At 36.2% G+C, this 19,953-nt stretch overlaps 1 protein-coding gene across 2 annotated transcripts in view; it reads left to right on the top strand.

The window, feature by feature from the left end:
- Positions 1 to 19,734, top strand: part of CADPS2 (calcium dependent secretion activator 2) — a 495,748-nt gene extending 476,014 nt beyond the window's left edge. For both annotated transcript variants that reach the window (XM_046669954.1, XM_046669956.1), the window contains 2 exons: positions 13,261 to 13,365; positions 18,786 to 19,734. In XM_046669954.1, coding sequence (XP_046525910.1) covers positions 13,261 to 13,365; positions 18,786 to 18,956 — 276 coding nt within the window. In that variant the 3' untranslated portion in view covers positions 18,957 to 19,734. The remainder of the gene's footprint in view (positions 1 to 13,260; positions 13,366 to 18,785) is intronic.
- The last annotated feature ends 219 nt before the right edge of the window (positions 19,735 to 19,953 follow it).

Here is a 19,953-nt window from a genome sequence, read left to right as displayed (position 1 = left end):
TAATTCTTTAAATAATAGTTAATCAGTTATATTCATCTAAATAGCATTTTAAAAGGATTCCTTTCTCAGGACTTTCCTTGAAAAGAATTCTTTTCAGTAAAACAACTCTAAATTAAACATTTTAAGTAAAATTGACCAAACTATATAAATGAGTTCAGTAGCCATTTTAAGATATGGTAAGATAAAAAGAAAAAAACTGGAACTATTACAAGTGAATATGCTTCTCAAAATAAAACTGATTTTGCACTTCTATGCTCTCATTTGTCTCTGAACTCCCCAATAAGACAAGGGGGCCGCTCAGAAGTTTTGAGTGTAATGTTTCACAGCAGTGCCCAAACTTTTTGATTCAGGAATTTATTCATCCTCGGATCAACACTACTATTTTTAAGTTATTTAAAGATTCAGTTTATTATCATGTTGATTTCCCAAGAATACTTGAAATCAGCAGAACATGGGGAAAAGTAACTATTGACAAAACTTCTTTCCTGATACCCCTGGTGGTATGTATTTAGAACTGAGCATCTACTTTTTCAATCGTATTCCCTAGATGAATTTCTTTGTGTATGTTATCAGCCTCTTTATTAGGAAGGCAGGCTGGAACCCATTAAGACTGAAGATTTCTGTGCTTTCTTGCATGTCTTACAATTCTACAGTATTATACATATATTCTCCTGGATGGGAATATCGACTTAAAAACAGCAGTTTTCCTCTTTTCAGTGATCTTTCACTTTCAAATGACTGGAAAGTTTTTATATAGACTACGTAAATTAGTATAGATTCCCATTGCAGAGTATTTTCTTTTTTGTTTTGTCTCTATATAAGATGAAGTCGAATATAAAACATTAAATATTGGCCCATTCTGCCCAACCGTGATTTTCCTATCAATACTCAAAATTAAATGTTAATATCACTCGCATGTCATAACCGTTATTTTGCTTTTCCGTCAATAGAAAGGGATGGATGCTATAAGTTTAATGATAGCTCAAGGCTATTTGAGATTATTTATTCCTAAACATTGTTATGTTGTATATCCTGGTACCTCATTGTGTACTAAAGGATAAGAGTTTGACTCTTATCTGTGTTACAGGGGCAGCATTTCATTCATCTCCCATCTCACATGCTCTAATACTGTGTTGTTTAGCTGCTTTCACATATTGTTTTCCAGGTGTGTTTTTTTTTAATTGTATATATTCCTGCTTTGTTTTTCCTACAGTATTTGGACTCATTGAAGTTGTTTGACCCCTTTTAAGCTAGTCATAGTCAAATTGGTTCTATATATCGTCGTCTGCCTCAGTAAATGCCATGCAGAGCTTGCTCCTCAGCTAATTTTTTTCCTTAAAGTTTGTTTCTCTTTAAAACCTCTGCTCTCGAATTACAGCTGTCTGGTTCGCTTTAGTTAAGCATCCTTAATGTTAAGTTATTATTTGTAAGTGTAAGAAATTATCAAAGGATCTACTTTTGATGTATGGTGTGTGCCAAAATAGCTTTGGCAAGTCCAGACGCAGCTCAGAGCAGCCAAAGGCCCTCATTTGAATCTAAGCTGTTGGTGAATTAAAACCTGAGAAACTTGAGATAAGCGTGCCTAATTGCCTGAAAGAAACTCAACAAGAAAATGTCTTGTAGCTTGTTGATCTTATTTCTTTGATAATTCAAAAGAATCTTCAAGAAATATGTAGACTTCTTACTTATATTCTTGAAATGTGAGCATGGCACACAATTGTCATTTGGCACATTCCCAGAAATACACATCTTTGCATGAGGCACCTGGACATATGTGGCAGGTCTGGTAGAATCAGCTAATTAACAACACAGGCTTAAACAGGCACCTCATCTGGCGGTGCAGTTAGTTGCCTGATGGTGCTCAGCAGGATCGGGTAGTGCTTTTTATTTTTCTATCCTAATGGTCGGCTGCCCACCTAATTTTGCCTTATTGTCAGTCACTACTTACCGCAGCTTGGGGCCCTCCCAGGAGGCTAAATTATTATCAAAGGATTAGGGAGATGTAGCTTTGCAGCTCTGACATTTCTGATTACTTGTCTATGCCAGAACACTAATTAGCTGTGACTAATTAAGAAAAATGTTCCTGCCATAGAAAACCATTTAAAAGAACTGAGAAGTAGAAAAGCAATTCAAAAGCTGAGCAGTGCTCCGATTTGCTGATGCTCTTTAGATTTCCACCAGAGCCTAAACTCACCTTTAATTGTGCTCAGAATTTAAAAAAAGAAAACTCACATGCAAACTGATCTGAGGTTTTCGCTTGAATAGGAAAAAGAGATTGTTCTTGAGCACCTCAACTCTCTTAGCAATGGTAAAATTTGTCTTTGATGAATGGAAGATGACAGAACTTTCATTTTCATAGAGAAATTTTTCTAAATTTATGCACCAAATGCATAAATGAGCATTTGCATTCACTCACCCAAGCCAATAACGACTTAGTAGTCATTGAAGAAATTAGAATCTTCTATTGATTTTATAAAAGATAGTTGAAATGATTACAAAGCAACATGTTGAGCATTTCAAAAGTTATTTAGTAGTGATTTCAGGCTACTTTCACGTTTAAGACGGTCTGGAAACTGACTTCTCCAGGCAAAGCCTGGTTTTTCCACAGTGACTGCATGCTTGCACTGCCACTGGCCACTGGTGACTTATTAATCAATGTCCCCAGGCCTCCCCTGAGACCAGCATCTCTATCAGCTGACCAGGGTGATGTGTTCATAGAACTGATAGCTACTACTCTCCTTCTCTTCGAACCTAACTTCATAAGCAGATGACACATGGCTTGAAAGCCATTTTCTGTTGTGGCTTTTTGAGCTCCCCTTCTGTCAACCACGCCCTCTGCAGCTTTCCCTCCAGCCCCATCTACAAGGGCAGTGCCATTCGCGAGTGGGCGCAGCAGTGGCAACCAGATCGCCACTATTGACTAAGTCCAACTAAAAAACAAAATGTGTGTAAGGAAGCGGCTGTTGTGGTAAACCATCACTAGATGTGTTTCTTGAATGTGTTGAAAGGAAACTATGAAAGAACAATTTTCAAAGGTACGTACTTATAAACACCCAAACTCGAGAGAGCCCTCAATTTCCTGATCTCGGCTCAGCCCTAGGTAAGAAGCCATCTAAATTTTGCTATCTTAATATGGGCAAAATATATTGTTTGAAATAAAGTTCTAACCCCTACCTCACCTAAATTCTCTATGCTGCTTGTTGAGCCCATTTCCCCTTTTCCTTTCAGTGAAGAACAAAAAGCAGGTAGCCAGCATCCTCTAGGGAATAATTCATCCTATATATGAAGACTGTTATTAAGGCACCTGTCATACTTGTCTACTCCAGGAGAAATAGTCTCTATTTTTTAACTTCTCTTCATAGGCCGTTTTCTAGCCCTTTAATGATCTTTGTGGCTGTCCTTTGAAACGTCTCAGAGTGTTCTCTGTTGTGTTTAGGATTTAGAGTCAGGAATAGGATGCAGTATTTGAATGTGGCTGAACCAGATTCTTTCCAGCCATATTCCTATGTATGCATTCTAATACATCACTTTCCCACACTTTAGCTCTATGGATCCTCATTGATTTGGTCCCATATATTCCCCACATTTCTTTTTGTTGACTTTCCCCTCAGTTACTGCCTGTCTTATACATGTATAATGTATGTGTTTATTGATGTAGAATGTCCATTCAGGTGATATTTTGAATGCATGAGGTTTAGCAAACAAATCCAATTCACCACTCACTCAGTATGTGTAAGGAATGGTGGTGGATGTTGGGAATAAAACGTTGTGCATCAGTTTTGTCCCACATAGTTGGATGTGTCTGTCACAATTACTCAGTAGGATTCTAATTAAAATAGGAAATTGAAACCCCTCTTATTAATCACTTATTCATATAACCAGTATTTATTGGCCACATACTTTGCTAGAGGCTGAGAATACAATGTTAAAGAAGACAGATAAGGTCCCTGCCCTAAGGGAGCTTACATTTCTATGACCAAAAGGGTCTTTTGAAAAAGTTGTTAATTTCTACATAAAAATGTTTCATGTTTTCATCTCGAGCGTAGGTATTAACAGATTTTTTTTTAGATGGATGTACTATGGAGAACTAAAATCCAGTGCGCTTTCAAAAGAGATAATAGTGATTATCTATGAAATTTGTTTATTTCTCTGTTTCAAGTGGATGATTGGAAACTTGCCCAGAATTAGGGCAACACAGAATTTGTTCCTAGCTGCAATGTTTGCAATATCAAATGCCATGACTGTGAGATAAGGGCACACTCTCCCTCTCTGCCCTTCATGGGTTCTTTGCTCAAAAGCCAGGCTTATACCAGCTCCCAGGAGAGAGCTCTCATGTTCCCTCAAACTGAAGTCAACAATGCCACAGCAATGATGTTTTTCTGCCTTTTTTAAAAAAACAGTCACAATGCCAACAAATATAGAAGGCACCCAAGACATGTCACTTAGTGGTGAAGATGCACAGGCGGCACTTCCAGACATGCCCCACAGCCTCAGATAACCCCCAGGGATGGGTACCAGTACCCACGGGCATATGCTGGAGCTCCCTGCTTGTGTGACAAACTCTGGAGGGCCAGTCCAAGAGCTGAGCACATCAACATCTCAGCCTGTAGTGGTATCATATCTTTGTGTGTAAGAGTGTATGTGTGGGCACTCATATATGTACATAGACGTGGGGGTTTGTTGGCTTACGGTACTCTCTCCTTGAGTTCATCCCCTAGCATGAAATTAGACTGTCACACTTAAAGCTCCAGTTTAGTCTGTTAAATTTCTTTAGCCAAATGCAATTGTTTACTTTTTGATGATTTCTACAGCTAACATCTGTTAAATTTTTTTTTATTAATGAAACATGCGATTCAAATTAACAATTAACCTGGCTCTGATATTCCTCCCTTTTTTTCTATTGAAAAACTACCCTGTCGCTATTATATATGTAGCACTTTAGAATTCCAAATATTTAAAAGCATTAAGTCCTTCAGCTAAATGTAGTGCATGCAATGTGCCAGACATTCTGCTAAGGGCTGGAGATATCAATAAAAATAAGGCTCGCTTGCTGCCTTGTGGATACTCACAACCCATTGAGGCAGACATATTGCTCGTTGTGCAATATTTTTAAAGACAACTGTACAGAGTTCTATGAGCAGAAAATATGGAAGCATCTAATTCTGCCTAGTAAGAAATAGTATTGGCTTGAGAGCAGGAATAATGGTTGAACTGAGTCTTAAAGGTTCATGTAGATCTAGCCAGGGAGACGTGCTTGGAGATAAAAGTCCAGACCAAGGGACTGGCATGTCCAGAAACCATAGATATAGAGAAACCCAACATATCAGAGCAGTAGGTCATTCACTTTACTGAAAGTGGTTCCTGTGGGAGTACACCATGAGTCAGAGACAGAAAGGTAGCAGTTTACTCCAGTCCTTACAGAACTATCGAAATAATTTTGTAATGATTGTTTCTCATTTTTTATAAGGAAACTGGAGCAGAAAGACCTGCTAATAAGTTGATTCTCAGGCCTAGGTTTTTTCTCAAAACAAACTTCTGCCATTTAATAGCAGTTCCAGGAGTCTAGTTTATTTTTATCCATATTCTGCATTATTGTTTTAAATGCAATATTGACCAAAATTTTATGTATAGTATTCCAAATGAGTTATTTATCCAGATGAAAAGCTCATAGCGCCCAAATAAACCATTCATAGACTGTCTGTGCCTCAAACTGGTACATACACCAGTGTACTGGATTGACCACTGAGTTCAGCCAAATCTTTGATTCGTCATTTCAGTCAAAAGATTAGCCAAGCCAGTGTGCATCCCATCATTTGTCATTAGGTAGGAGAGTGAGGAACAACTGACCATCTGGAATTTTCACTTTATAGTCACTAGTCTTTTTAGCACCAGTAGCAGAGCTACAGAATAAACTGAGAGAGGCACTTGCCTACTTGATAATGAGTAGGGAAGAACAGTAGTGATTTTAATGCTCTTCATGTAGTGTGGAGAAAGATATACTCGTTAAATAATATTGCTTTCTGGCCATTTTGGAATGAAAGGAATGTGGAATTAATGAAATAGTGGTGAGTGGAAAAGAGCTTGTGCCATGCCCAATTTATGGAACCTATCCTGTTATGTAACTTACTCTGTTTTGTAATTGTAGAGGATCTAATTCTGGAAATATCTTGGTTATTTTTAAAAGAAAAGGTGTGGGGAGTTTGGGGAGAAAAGTAATGAACTTAAAGAGTGGGAAAGTGTTTTCAACATTCAACAAGTATTTATTAGGTAGTGTATGCCTACCCTCTCATGTTAGCACATTTTACATTTTCCCTCTTTTAACAGACACCATAGTGCTCATGAACTCTCCTTTGCAGACTTCCTGATCCAGTTAAAACATGAAAATCACCCTGAATATGAGGTTGTCAAACAAAGAAGAAAAAAGACATGAATCAGATGCTTCTCTGTTCTATGTAAAAAAAATTAAAAAAAAAAAATGAAGAAAGCTGCATGTATAGATCGAGTCCCCTTATGAATGGACCAAAGATCTTTTTTTTCACTTTGCATTGTTTTGTTTCAGTGAAAACATTTTTTTTCCAGTGTTCCTAAGCATTAGGGTGTATGGCACTTTAAAAGGTCTTAAGAAGGGGACATGGGGGAGATGGCTGGCACAGAGCCATTTGGTTGGCTCTCCTGACAGGAAGTGTGACTCTTTTCAAGAATTTTATTTACATTTTGGGGTTTACAAATATCTTTGGTCTTTGGAAATGCGGATTGTGTTTACTTATAAGAAAATGTGATGGGCCTCTTTGAAACAATCCATAAGAATGTCCTGTGTTACTTCACAATCCTGTGTTACAATGCCTATCAGGAACCTCCAGGAATGGTGATGGTTGTTTTCTTACTTGTCTACTGGAAGCAATAAACTACCCTTAAAGAATCAGAGATTTTATTAACGGAACAGAAATCCAGACTATTTTCTAGAAAGAGATGGGATAACCTCGTAGTCATGAGCACAGACTCTGGAGATTTATACCTCGAGATATAAGGTATAAATCTTAACCCTGCCACTTATACTTGTTGTATAAACTTGTAGAAGTGAATTGCTTAATCTAAACTCAGTTTCCACATACACGCAGTGGGAATAATAATAGCCACCTCATCGAGGTTGTTGTAAGAATTAAATGAGATTTTAACTGATGCACTTGAACTTCCTATGGAGGATTAAAAAAAGATCAAATGGCTTTATAATCAGAATGCAAAAAAATAAGAAAAATTGTACCTCACAGTTCTTTATAAATCTCATTCACTCCTCATTATACTTATTGTCTCATTTTTATATGTCTGTACTTTACTAAAAGGCCAAAAGGAATGAGTTAAAAGCAAACAAAATAACAAGTAATGGAAAGTCCTGGAACTCTAGACTTGCATTTTCTAGCAGAGAAGAGCAGCATATAAAAAGAAAAAGAATGACAATTGGCATTTCCCTTCAGTTCATTTTTACAAGAATCACAAGTTATATTGTTTCTAATCATGCCCGTTCCTCTGACAGTCAAATCTAATCTCCGTATTTCTGGAAAGCATAAGAATCTTATTTTAGGGGCCGGCCCTGTGGCTGAGTGGTTAAGTTCACGCATTCCACTTCAGTGACCCAGGGTTCGCCGGTTCGGATCCTAGTCACGGACCTACACACCACTCTTCAGGCCATGCTGTGGTGGCGTCCCACATGGAAGAACAGGAATGATCTACAACTAGGATATACAACTATGCACTGGGGCTTTGGGGAGGAAAAAAAAAAGAGGAACATTGGTAACAGATGTTAGCCCAGGGCCAATCTTCCTCACAAAAAAAGACAAAACAGATCCTTCATAATTTAAAAAAAAATATATTATTTTAAAGCTAGATTCATATCATCTATCCTCCATATTACGGATGAGAAAACTGAGGCAGAGAGAAAGCAAGTGACAGGTAGGCTCAGTCAAGCCCATAGGAGCATAAAGGAGCCAGTACTACTCGCCCTCTCAGCTTCTGGGTTGATGTTCTTCTCCTTTGGTGTGTGACAGCCAGCCCTGAGCTGCCGTGTCCGGATGTGATCTCTCTCTTCCCCCATGAATGTCTGCCTCTGGGGCTCACTGGGAATGTTGATAGGTATAGGCTGGGTTGAACAGTTCCGGTATTTTTAACCATAATTGGCTGGTTTCAGTTTTCCTTAAAAAAGCCCTTACTCCTATTCCAAACCAGCAAAAAATTTACACTTAAAAAATGCTTATGTTTCGGAGGTCTGTTTTGTAGAACCAAAAATGGTCATTTTTGTGGGATGCCTTGAATAGGGGGTAAATGCTGGTATTACTGTATCAAATTTACCATTTATGTTAAATTTGCATTTTAGCATTTAGAAATAGGAAATGAGTGGCCAGGAATTTAGTTCTATTAAATAGATGTACTATTGACAAAAGGAACGCTCAGTGTATAGTGAGATATTTATATTTTTAATATACTTGTGGAACTGTAGGGTATTAACATTTCCAAATATTTTGTTGCTGTCTAAAGCTACAAAATGATCTAAAGGATGGCTTGTATTTTTCAACTTACCAAAACCTTCAGCATTTCAAAAATACTATTTTTTGTTCTTTTTATTTAATTCAACTTAGCGTTTAAAAGGTACCCGTCTCCTAAGGTGAGATTTTCAGATGGTATTTCATTTCAACACGGTGCCTCAACACTTGTAAAACAGACAGCTTTTCTTAAAATAAATACATACATACATACATACTGTGGAAATTTAGCCATTCCCTATCTTAGTGCACTAAAAAGTGTTGGTTCTTTTTTTTTTTTTTTCCCACTGTTGTTCACCTATTGAGATAAGCATAGCTGGAGAAGAATGGAAATATATCAACTAGTTGTACCAATTCATAATCAATAAAAAGCTAAACACTTAAGCAGCAAATATATCACAGAGTTGTTCCCTAGCAAAGCAGCTATTTTTACCTCGCCATCATCATCAGAAGCCACATTCTGACAGAAATCATTTGCTTGAAGCAGCCACGATATATAAACCCTATGTGGTCTTGTGATTTAGATTTAGGAATATCAGTCACAGAAGGGCTAAAGGCATTGTGCATTAGTATGTATTGAGACCTCATTCCAGGTGGCAAGCAGCTGGACTTTTTAAAAATAAGACTTCCAAAATAAATGTGAAGTGCCTATTTCCAGGCAATAAGTGTTATATTTAATTGAATCATCCTCAAAATGTTATAAATCAGGCAGAAAAGGGAGCTGTGCATATTTAATATATTTGTTCTGTATTCTCACTAGTCAACAGAATAATGAAATTCCTTAGCTACTTCTCTTTAACTTGCATGAAGAAAGCACGGTATGTTGCTAAATCTCTTTTCACCAGCACTGCGGAGAAACAACTTTAATCCTTGTTAGAAAATTGCCAAGTCTGGGACTGACAAAGAGCTCATGCTTGTTCCATTGTTAGTGCTCCCCGGCCCCAAGAGCAGAGCCCTTTACAGCTGCGTGGATCCCGCCCGGCTCAGCTGCACTATTTAGGAGAGAAGGTTTGTCAATTTCTATTGACAATGGAGAGAGTTTTTCAGGGCCTGTAGCAGTGCTAACACAGTTGGGGATCAATGCCAGCCATTCAGACTGCACCCTCTTTCATTGCTTTGGTTTGTTAATTCAAGACTAAAGGTCCACTGAGGGGGTTCAGGGTGTTTAAGAAAGCTGATGAACTGTTTAAGAAAGCTGATGAACTGCAAGCGTTTATAGCTCTGGTGTGGCAATTTCCATAGTCAGTGGCAACTCCTGGCACTGAGGGAGCTGTGTCCTTGTTGACCCTCTTGTTATTAAAAATGCACAAGTGCTGCGCTTCTCAATATTTCAACACTCTTTCATTGTCAATACCACCTTCTGAGCCCTTCAGCTTGTTGCTTGCTCTAAAGATCTTCTTAGATTGGGTTTGAAAACTTCACCTTAAACACTAGATTAGACTGATGTTCTGTTTTCCGTGCTCCTGTTGATTTGTTGAACCTTCCCAGGGCTGGAAAGCAAGTAGCAGCTTGATGGGGAGACGGGCTGCTAATATGATTTACCAGTCTACAGTCATGCACAATAAGTGTGAATAAATACAGGGGTCTCACAGAGTCAACCCTAGCCTTTCCTTTTCTTTTATTTTTGCTTTAAAAGAGATATCTCAAGAAAATGAAGTGAGAAATGCATGCCCTTACAGGAGCTGAATGAACCACAAAAAAGAAAAAAAAAACCTTATTTTTTGTTAAAGTGGTAGGCTGCTGTCATGGATTGCTGTAGAAAAAAAAAAAGTAGAATATACACTTACTGCTTTAGTCCTAAGTAGACCCAAGCAAAGAAGAAAGCCGTAATGCCATGCCCAGGACTTCGGTGTGAGCTGTGACGCCCTTTCCTTGTCATCCCCTGAAGGGAAAAGAGAATAGTCAACCAAGTTGTTTTATAAAATTAACTTTTCCAAAATGGAAGGACATTTTCTAACATTTACTCTAAACTGCACATTCACCCTTTTCAGGTTTTTTTCCTCTTTGTTTGCTTTGGGGGGTTGGTTTGGTTTGGTGTGGGGAGAAGAAAGCTAACCTACCTTTGACTTTTTTCTCAAGATGCAAAAACAGGACCTAGCATACTCCACATCCAAAAGAAGAACATATCAATTCCAGCAACAGAAATAGGAAAGTGCTAGTGATTTCCGTTTGATGGTTTTGTCTGCTTGCTTGCTTGTTTAGGGGTATCTGTGTGTATTTCACCATATACAAGAAAGAAACGGTCCTACTGGGTTTTTTGTTGTTGTTACCTCATTCTTAGTAGCAAAAGAAACTCTAAGCTAAGCTACTGCTTTCTCATTTGCTTGATTTAGCTGGATTCTCCAAATGCTTTGATTTAGGAATGAAAAATATGCATTCTTATCTGATAGAATAATTTTTCTTATAGAATTTTCCTTATAGAATAATTTGTTTGCTTTTAAGATGATGCTAAAGTAGCTTAAACATTTTTTTAACAATAGTTCTCTTTTTTCTCTATTTTTATAGTTAACTTTAGATCATTTTATTCCCAAAATGTGTTTCTCTAAAATCATAATTTTGACCTTGTGTTTAAAGAAGTTAGATTAATAATAAATTTCTTTATTATTAGATGTCCTTTCAATTATCACTTAACCATAAGTGTCATTTATATGTAATGGAAAAATGAAGTTACTTTTAAAAGATGTTAGGATTTTAAGAACATAAAGATGCATATGTAGTAATCTTAAATTATTTTTATTTTCCTCCAATTCATATAACTTACCATATATGGTAACTTTACAGTCTAACAGATTTAAGATTAACTAATATGTTATGCTGGACTTCGTACAATATATCATATTTTGTCGCCCTGAAAAAAAAGAAAAATTTATTATCCCCTGCAGAAGCACTATTATTTAAGAGTGATAACCATTATGACTACATTTTAGCTTTCAAATTATCTGGAGAGTGGTGTAGGGGTGAGGGTCTTCATTCAGTATACTCATATTCAATATCACTAATACCTGTGAATATTTACCTGTGTTAAAATAGAACTCAGGAAGTTGAGGCTAAAAATAATTTGAAATAAGGAAGTATGGAATTTAAATATCAGAAATTAAAGTCTATAGAAGATTTTGAGATTTAATATGTCAGCTGAAGTACTAAATTCATTAGCAGTTTATTTTTTAAGAATTTAGGAGTTTAAGTATCTCATTTTATAAAACTTATTTCTGACACTTTACATGTCCTGAAAATTAAGAAATTGATCTTTAGGAAAGAGCAAAATTGAATACATAAGTAACATTTTTTTAAAATCATGATCTATTCCACATTTTAAAGACTGGAAATGTTCGTTCATCTATTTGATATCATAGTATTTAGTAAATCAGTTCTTCATTTTAATTATTTTATGCATGTTCAGTATACTAACAAATTAATAGAAATAAGTCTGATGAAATGTGAAACTAATTCATCTGTAATTTATGCTTAAAATACCACTTCTTATACTAAATATTATTGAAACAATGTTAGTACAAGTACAGATGAAGTTCAGACTTATTTGTATCACTGGAGATTTCTTAGAAGTTGAATTTACTGTTTTATTATATAAAGAAAAATATTTTTTAAGATTTTTTTTCTGTTTGAATACCTAAGAAAAGATGCACACACATATGTGATCTGTAATGTCACTATGTTTGTATACACAAATAAGACACAAAATTCCTTCTCTTGAAAACTCTTTTGTCATTTCCTAAGTGCTAGATGGGCTTTGATATTTCTCACTGTTATCTGAATGAGTAGCATTATTATTCTTACAGCATGACCTGAACCTACCTCTGGCACATAGTCACTGAATCTCTGAAAATATCACCACTGATGGCAGATTGCCTTTTTTTGAAAATAGGAATAAAATTTCTCCTTTTACTATACTCACAGGCATTATGTAGGAACAGGAAATTACATTAGAGAAGAATTTCAGTTTCTCCCTCCAGAAAGTTGTTATAAAGAGAAAAAACAATATGAACCCTCCAAAAACTTGCAAAATGAAGCATCTTTTCCTTTCATAGTGTGGTCAACTGACATCTGTTTCGTGATTGTTATAAGGCACAAGAATTCCATCCTGATGATTCCTCCTAAGATGTCAGATCTTTATTTTAGGTGGTTTTAGAACATCTTGTCAAATATGTAACAACCAATAGTAGATGAGTGTGTGACTGAGGATTACCGTTCAAAAAAGTTGTGAGTACTTTTTGTCATTACTCCTTTAAAATGTTATTTCTAGGTATTGACTACATGTGTTATGGCTTAACGCATCTACTCTTTGATTTTTTACATACATACAGGCTAATAGGAAATTTTCCTTTGAAAATAATTTACCTGTTTTTTTCCTGCTGTTTGGCAGTCCATTCAGTCCCATAACATGTAGTTAGTACCCATTGTTACCTACAAATTACAAAGCAGGCTGCCGGGCTGCAAGTGCAGAAACACTGTTTCCCATGAATATGGTACAGCTGAAAGACGGTAATGTTAATTCATGTAAAGAACAGCCTAGGTCAACTTAGCAGATTTTCTAGCAAAACATACAATTCTGTTAACAGGAAATTATAGCATTATTGACTTCAAGTGCTGATCTGTGGTCATTTCAGAGTGTTTCATTACCCCCTCATTACCGAATCTGTTAAATGAATACTGCACAGGTTGTTTTCTTTTTTGTCCTCCTCCCCTCTGCCCCCATCTTTCTTTCCAGCAATGGTACAGCAATTCCATGAAAGTCATTTGTGTGTGGTTGGCTGATAGATTAGACCTTCAGCTTCATATTTACCAACTGAAGACACTCATCAAGATTGTGAAGGTAAACAAAATGTGTCTAGATGTGAATTGCCCACCAAGCTATAGAGAATAATGGCAAGATATTGACATAGAAGAAAATGGTATTTGATATAACTGAGTGGATGTAAGTACTTTAAAAACGTCACTTTCAGCAATGATGTGCTGCTGTTTGCTTCCATTTTCAGTTAGATTACTAAATAAATTTGTCTTTTTTGCACTAATAAAAAATATTTTGTTATCAAGTAATCACATTTTAAGATAATGTACACAAAGGCCCTAGCACATTTACCTAACTGTAGTAGGTCCACAATAATTTTGGATGACTTTTCTTGAGTATAGAAATGTTTCTCCTAATACATTTCCTTCATATTTATTAGGATCATTTATCATTATGACGGCATTTGAATTGTATTTGCCAGTAGGATAAGGAGAATATCCATTATTCTGTTATGTCCTGATATGAAAGTAATACATTATCACTGCTTGAATTCTTTGGGAGGCATGCCACTTCTTATATGTAAGAGATGATCAGTTTGAGTGTTAGGTACCATCGAAAACTACTAACAGATGTCATATCAGTTCAGCAAGGCCATTTTGACTTTTGCTCCTCAAGAGAAAAGGTAATAACATACATGTTATATTTAGTGAATACAGGCTTTAAAATGATATATTTTATTCAACATGATTTTTCATGTTTTGTAAATTCTAGTGGAAGCACAAAATTTGCTCCAAGTGTAACTTTTTTCTTTAATTGAGACAAATCCTACCTTATGGTTAAAAACACAACTATAAGCTATTGAGAATCAGCTGTTCCTTTAAACAAATGACCTTTACTTCCACTTTAGTACCATTTATCAAAGTGGTACATACAAATGCGTATGTGCGTATATGCACATGCACCTATATACATATATATATACACACTATGTATGTGCATGTGTATATATACACATACATATTAATGTGCGTGGATATGCGTATATATACACACACGTATACACAGTGATTCTCAAAGTGTCATTCCTGACCTAGCATTATCAGCATCACCTGGGAACTTGTTAGACACGCAAATTCTTGGGCCCTGCCCCAGACCTGCTGAATCAGACTGAGAGTGGGGCCCAGCAATCTATGTATTAAGAAGCTTTCCAAATAATGTTAAAGTTTGAGAATAACTACTGTGTTCCATCCTTAAAGGATGTTTCTATCCACCTTAAAATATTTTCCATCGTTCTCTTGGTTCCTGCAGTCTGATTAAATACAGATTCTTTTGTGCCACAGATACACAGCTTATCACAGATTAGAAAGATCCCAAAACAGGAAACTTCTGTTTTAAAGTAAAAAAATTGGCACATCTGGAACATAGAAGCAGATCTATAATGTGCAGTCATAGCAATCATGATTACTCATAAATAGCATGTAAAATTCTAGCCACCCGCTAATTTTTAATATTATTAAACACATTATATTTCAATGTACAAGATACCTTTGATCCAGAACCCTTCTTACCAGGTGTTATTCATTTTACAAAGAAACTGAAAGCACTCTATGACCTGTTCATATTTGCCTTAGTTTCTCCATTGTTTCTTCCTTGTTTCTGTAACTGTCACTTGGAGAGCTTTCAAATGAAGTTTGTTTTTCATTAAACAGAATCAGGATAATCTGTGTTTACCTTCTAAATACATGTATATGTTACGGTTTCAGTCTACACAGTGACTAATGTTGGGATTAGCTGGTTACCCTTATGATCAGCCACATTTTCAAGCCAATGTCTACTGTGTTTAAGACGTCGGAAATTCCATATTCAGCCAATTGGTATAGATAGATTAAGCTCTTTACTTTGTTTTTAGAGTAAAACTCCATCTTTTATTAGCCCATCATTTTTTTCTTTCAAAGTTATTCCTTTTCTCATATTCGTACATCGTTATAGTTAAAGATCAAGCACCAATGAATATTTTAACAGAAAAAAACAATAATTTTACACATTACATGGTGACATTTCCATTGTGCTCTAAGCCAATGATTTATCTTATTTTAATATATTCTTCATTATGGCTACCAATAGTCAAAACTGATAAATATAAAATTAAATTTCATGAATATGTTTGACTTTCCATATTTTGTTTTCCACAAGCAAGTCCCCAGACTCAGCCAGTGCTTTCTTGGGCTGATAGATTTAATCAAGTCCTAGGGATTCATTTAATAACTAAAAGTGATTATTTCCACAGTGAAAATTGGGATGAATTAATGATTTAATGTTTTAATTATTTTTTTCCTGCTTTGAATATAAACAGACTAACCAATTTCATACAAAGATGCATCATTCTTCAGAACCTATATGGTTATGTATATAATGATCATTTTCCGGTAAATTTAAGAAGTTATTAAATAACACATGTCTAGCATTGTGAAGGGCCCTGAATAGGCCTCCTTCCATCCAGATCACTTAGAATTGGCCTCATGTTACAGCAGAGTCGTGTATTCTACCCAGGAGTCCAGCACCCTGGCAATCTAGTCCTTACGGCTCACAAGCATTGTCATTCTTCTGTGCCCATGGAAACCCAGATGCCATCAAGATTTATGTGATAACCAACTTTATCCCTCATAGACATTCATTGGTTCATTTATGTTTCTCACTAACAAAAATCAAATTCCAGTAAGATTTTCACAAAATATTTAGGACTAAGAAATTATTTGCAAAGTTATAAGATCAGACTTATTTGGGAAGGGGGAAAAATAGAATCCTCAAATCAAAATGGCTGATGGATTTGTGTTCTCCCTGGTGACCATACGACATTTACTAGGAGAAAAGAAGACAAGTGAGCGGCACCCCGTGGCCAGCACTTGTCTTAAATAAGAGCCAAGCAGACGTTCATTGGCAGCCACAGAGGATGTCCAAGTGTCAATAACATTTTATGAATTCTAAAAAGAGAGAGAGATTGCAGGGAAACCTGCCCTCAGCTCCCCTAACTGGTTATTGCTTGCCAATAAAATAAGGATATGGAGTTTTAATTATATGTAAATTAGAAGGCGTTCAGGACGGCACATCCACAATACAAATCTGTCCTGGCCAACTTACTGATAATTATGCTAAGTTTAAGGAAAGTCATTCTAATAAAATAAAGTGGAACTCACAAACTCAGTCTATAATTGTCATTGGAACAATAGTAATAATAATAAATAATAAAACAATTATATCCCCAGATACATCATCTGTAGATGAATATTTTGTGTGCCTGATACATTTTCAGTCTAACTATTAGACTGTTATAGGCTAACCACAAATCTGTATGGTAATAATGTCGTGTATATCAGTTACCAGATTCTCCAGGCAAACTTTCAGAGTTACTTCACAGGTTCTGATGCAAATTACCACTAATTTTGATGTAGGAGAGTACCACCTTAGCAGTACTAAGCTTCATAACTTAGATAATGTGAGAATGGTGGTTGTGTGTGTTTTAAAATATTAAAATCCAAGTGAAAATAGTTTTGATCATTCAAGAAAAAAAACCTCTCTGAATCTAAACTTTACCTGCTGTTGAGACACTGACCTCAGATACGGTATAGCATTCCTCACAGTTCCGTTTATTTGGGGGCATGTGGTGGACTTTTCAAATATGAATTTTATTTATAACAAATGATTATCCAAATGAAAAATTTATTCATCCTCCATACTTACTTTTGGCATATCACTTCTGAAACTTGGTGTGATACCGTGGGGCATAAGTCAGATGAAAGAAGATAAAATGTGAAAATACCAATGGTCCCACTAGCTTGTAAGGGTTCTCCTCCTTCCCAGAAGTCTGTGAGTAACCCAGGTGTGATATCAAGGGGATTAAGATGCCATCCATCAGCACTTTCTACCTCATGTGAATAAGCACCTTCAGCTCAACTGTCTGAATATTATATTTTCCTTCTACTGTGTTGAGTGAAATCAAGCATCTTTTAATGTTAATTTCCAGCTATTGGAGTTATAATATTGAACCATAAAATGCAACATTCCTTCCCCTTGACTTTTTTCATCTATTAAGTACAAACCAAAAAAAAGCCTTCTAGCAATCATTTAGAACACAACAGTGGCACGTTGATATGTAGTGATACTTTTGGGCCAGTCCATTGAAATCTGACTGCTTAATATTCTAAATCTAACATAGGACAGTAAAAACAGCTTAAAAGATATTTAGCATTTAAAATGGCCTTAGAAGTACCTCTACAGAATGGGATATCTTCATTTGTTCTTTGTTTCCCCATTGAACTCATTCTAGATTTTTCCTGCAATTTTAAAAATCAGTAATAAAATGCCAGTTTTGCTTAGTCATAGAAAAATCATACATGAAGAAAATTACACTTAAGGGGAAAAGAAAATTGAGGAGTTATGTAGATTACATATCTTAAGTGCGACAGAACCCAGGGTTCTGTTATTTTTAAGAATCACTATATAAACAATAAGATGCCTTTTGTTCTATTTTGGACATAATACACCAAATTACAATTTACTGCTTCCCCAGAAAATGTAAATACATGTTTTATTAGCCCATCTCGGGAAGCTCTTTGCCAGAATTTGACATTTCACATTCCAATGGAATTTGAAAAGGAAAGGGCAAAATTCATACAGACCTTTAGGGTGTACACAAATTTTTACCCAGTGGTACATATAAATTTTATAATTCACAAAAGCTAAAAGTGCAAACTTCTTTTATTGATAAGAGTTGATCCTCTCCCTCCACAAACCTCTTCCCAAAAGCTAATGCATTTTATAAAATGTAATGTATTTTTCAATATTAAAGGAAAGACTCCTCAATTGAAAAACTAAAAATGCCGGGGCCAGCCCCATGGCCAAGTGGTTAAGTTTGCACGCTCTGCTTCCCAGCCCAGGGTTTCGCCAGTTTGGATCCTGGGCACGGGCATGGCACTGCTCGTCAAGCCATGCCGAGGCGGTGTCCCACAGAGCACAGCCAGAAGGACCTACAACTAGAATATACAACTAAGTACTGGAGGGCTTTGGGGAAAGGGAAAAAAAATATTGGCAACAGATGTTGGCTCAGGTGCCAATCGTTAAAAAAAAAAAAACTAAAAATGCCTTCATATTAAAAGTGTACTAAGTACATATTTTATCTTTGTTGCAGGTTATTCAAATAGTTAATTCTGTGCAATTAGTAATATTTGGGGGGAAAGCTTATTTGTCTTCTGATAGTCACAACATTTTGATCTGTTCATAGTCATTGTAGTTTGAATAGCACCATCCAAAGTCTCCTCATTTCATTTTCTCCTCCGAAATACACCAATAAGGTGGTTGACATGGGCAGCCACAATCTGAATCCATTAGTGGGTTGTCCACAGGATCATTTATTGAAATGCCAACTGATTGCATGAACATATAGATATATATACATCCATAGATGTTATCCGTAAGTTATCTAAGCAAATTCTCTCTTCTTCCTCCAGAAAACCTATAGGGACTTCCGATTGCAGGGTGTGTTGGAAGGCACACTGAACAGCAAGACCTATGATACTCTACACAGACGCTTGACAGTAGAGGAGGCAACAGCCTCTGTTTCCGAAGGAGGAGGACTGCAGGGCATTACCATGAAAGACAGTGATGAAGAAGAAGGCTGATAACACACCGCTCTGGACAAGGACAAGGAGGAGGGGCCTTGACATTGTTTATTTTGACCTTGTCCTTGTAATCACAGTGATTGTTGAACCAAATAAAAATGCTTGTATTTCACTCCACATTTAAAAAGTAAACCTGGAAGCAGAGTTAAAGGGGAGAATGCCAAGTATTTTTTTTGAAGATCAGCCTCTTTTGTTGTGTAACTTGACCTGAAATGAGCTTCAGCTGTGTGCGCGATTGGACCATAAACATTTTTTCCAGAATATTTGACTTTTTTTCTGTAGTCACATCAAAGTGATGTCCTGCGTGTGAAGTGAGATATGTACTTTTCATAATACACCATTGTGAGAAGAAGCCACTTCTGATCACTGCGCCAGCTCTATCGTACCCTTGTTAAAATGATGTGCCCCTGACAGTTTACCATTTATGTGCAAGGTTTGTTTCATAGTTAATTTGCCATTGTTGTGATGTGTGTAAAAACTTTACCCTGGTTCCTAGTACTCTGAATTGGCCTGCAGGTGTATTCCTGGGCTTAAAGGACCATCAAACCCAAATATAGACTAGATCATCCACCAGGCTCGTGTCTTGTTCCATTCTGAACATTTCTTTTTTCAAGTGTAAAAAGTCCCAAAGTATGGGATAGTAAGTGTGCTGCTGTCAACGTACCATATTCTTCTTCTCAGTGTAATGGCTTACAGGCAATAAAAATCCATTTGGTCATAACCCCCTTCTGTATTTATTAGATTTGTATAAATTAAATGCAGTAAAAAATGTTTGCAGTATTACAGACATCCCAAGAATTTGGCTTTGCGTTTTATTTTTTTGTTTACAGTCAAATGAGTAAAAGACATTAACAGTGCTTCGCATGTAGTGGGCACACACATTGGTTTAAAAAAGTTACTATGCAGCATATTTCCTTACCAAAAGAAATGTTGACTACATACTCATTGTGTATTACTAACAGCAATTCATACTTTAGCAATTAGCAACAGATTAGCA

This window comes from Equus quagga, chromosome 8, assembly GCF_021613505.1.
Source record: "Equus quagga isolate Etosha38 chromosome 8, UCLA_HA_Equagga_1.0, whole genome shotgun sequence".
Classification (NCBI taxonomy): domain Eukaryota; kingdom Metazoa; phylum Chordata; class Mammalia; order Perissodactyla; family Equidae; genus Equus; species Equus quagga.
Note: the sequence above shows the minus strand (reverse complement) of the source record. Positions and strands in the feature narration are given on the sequence as shown.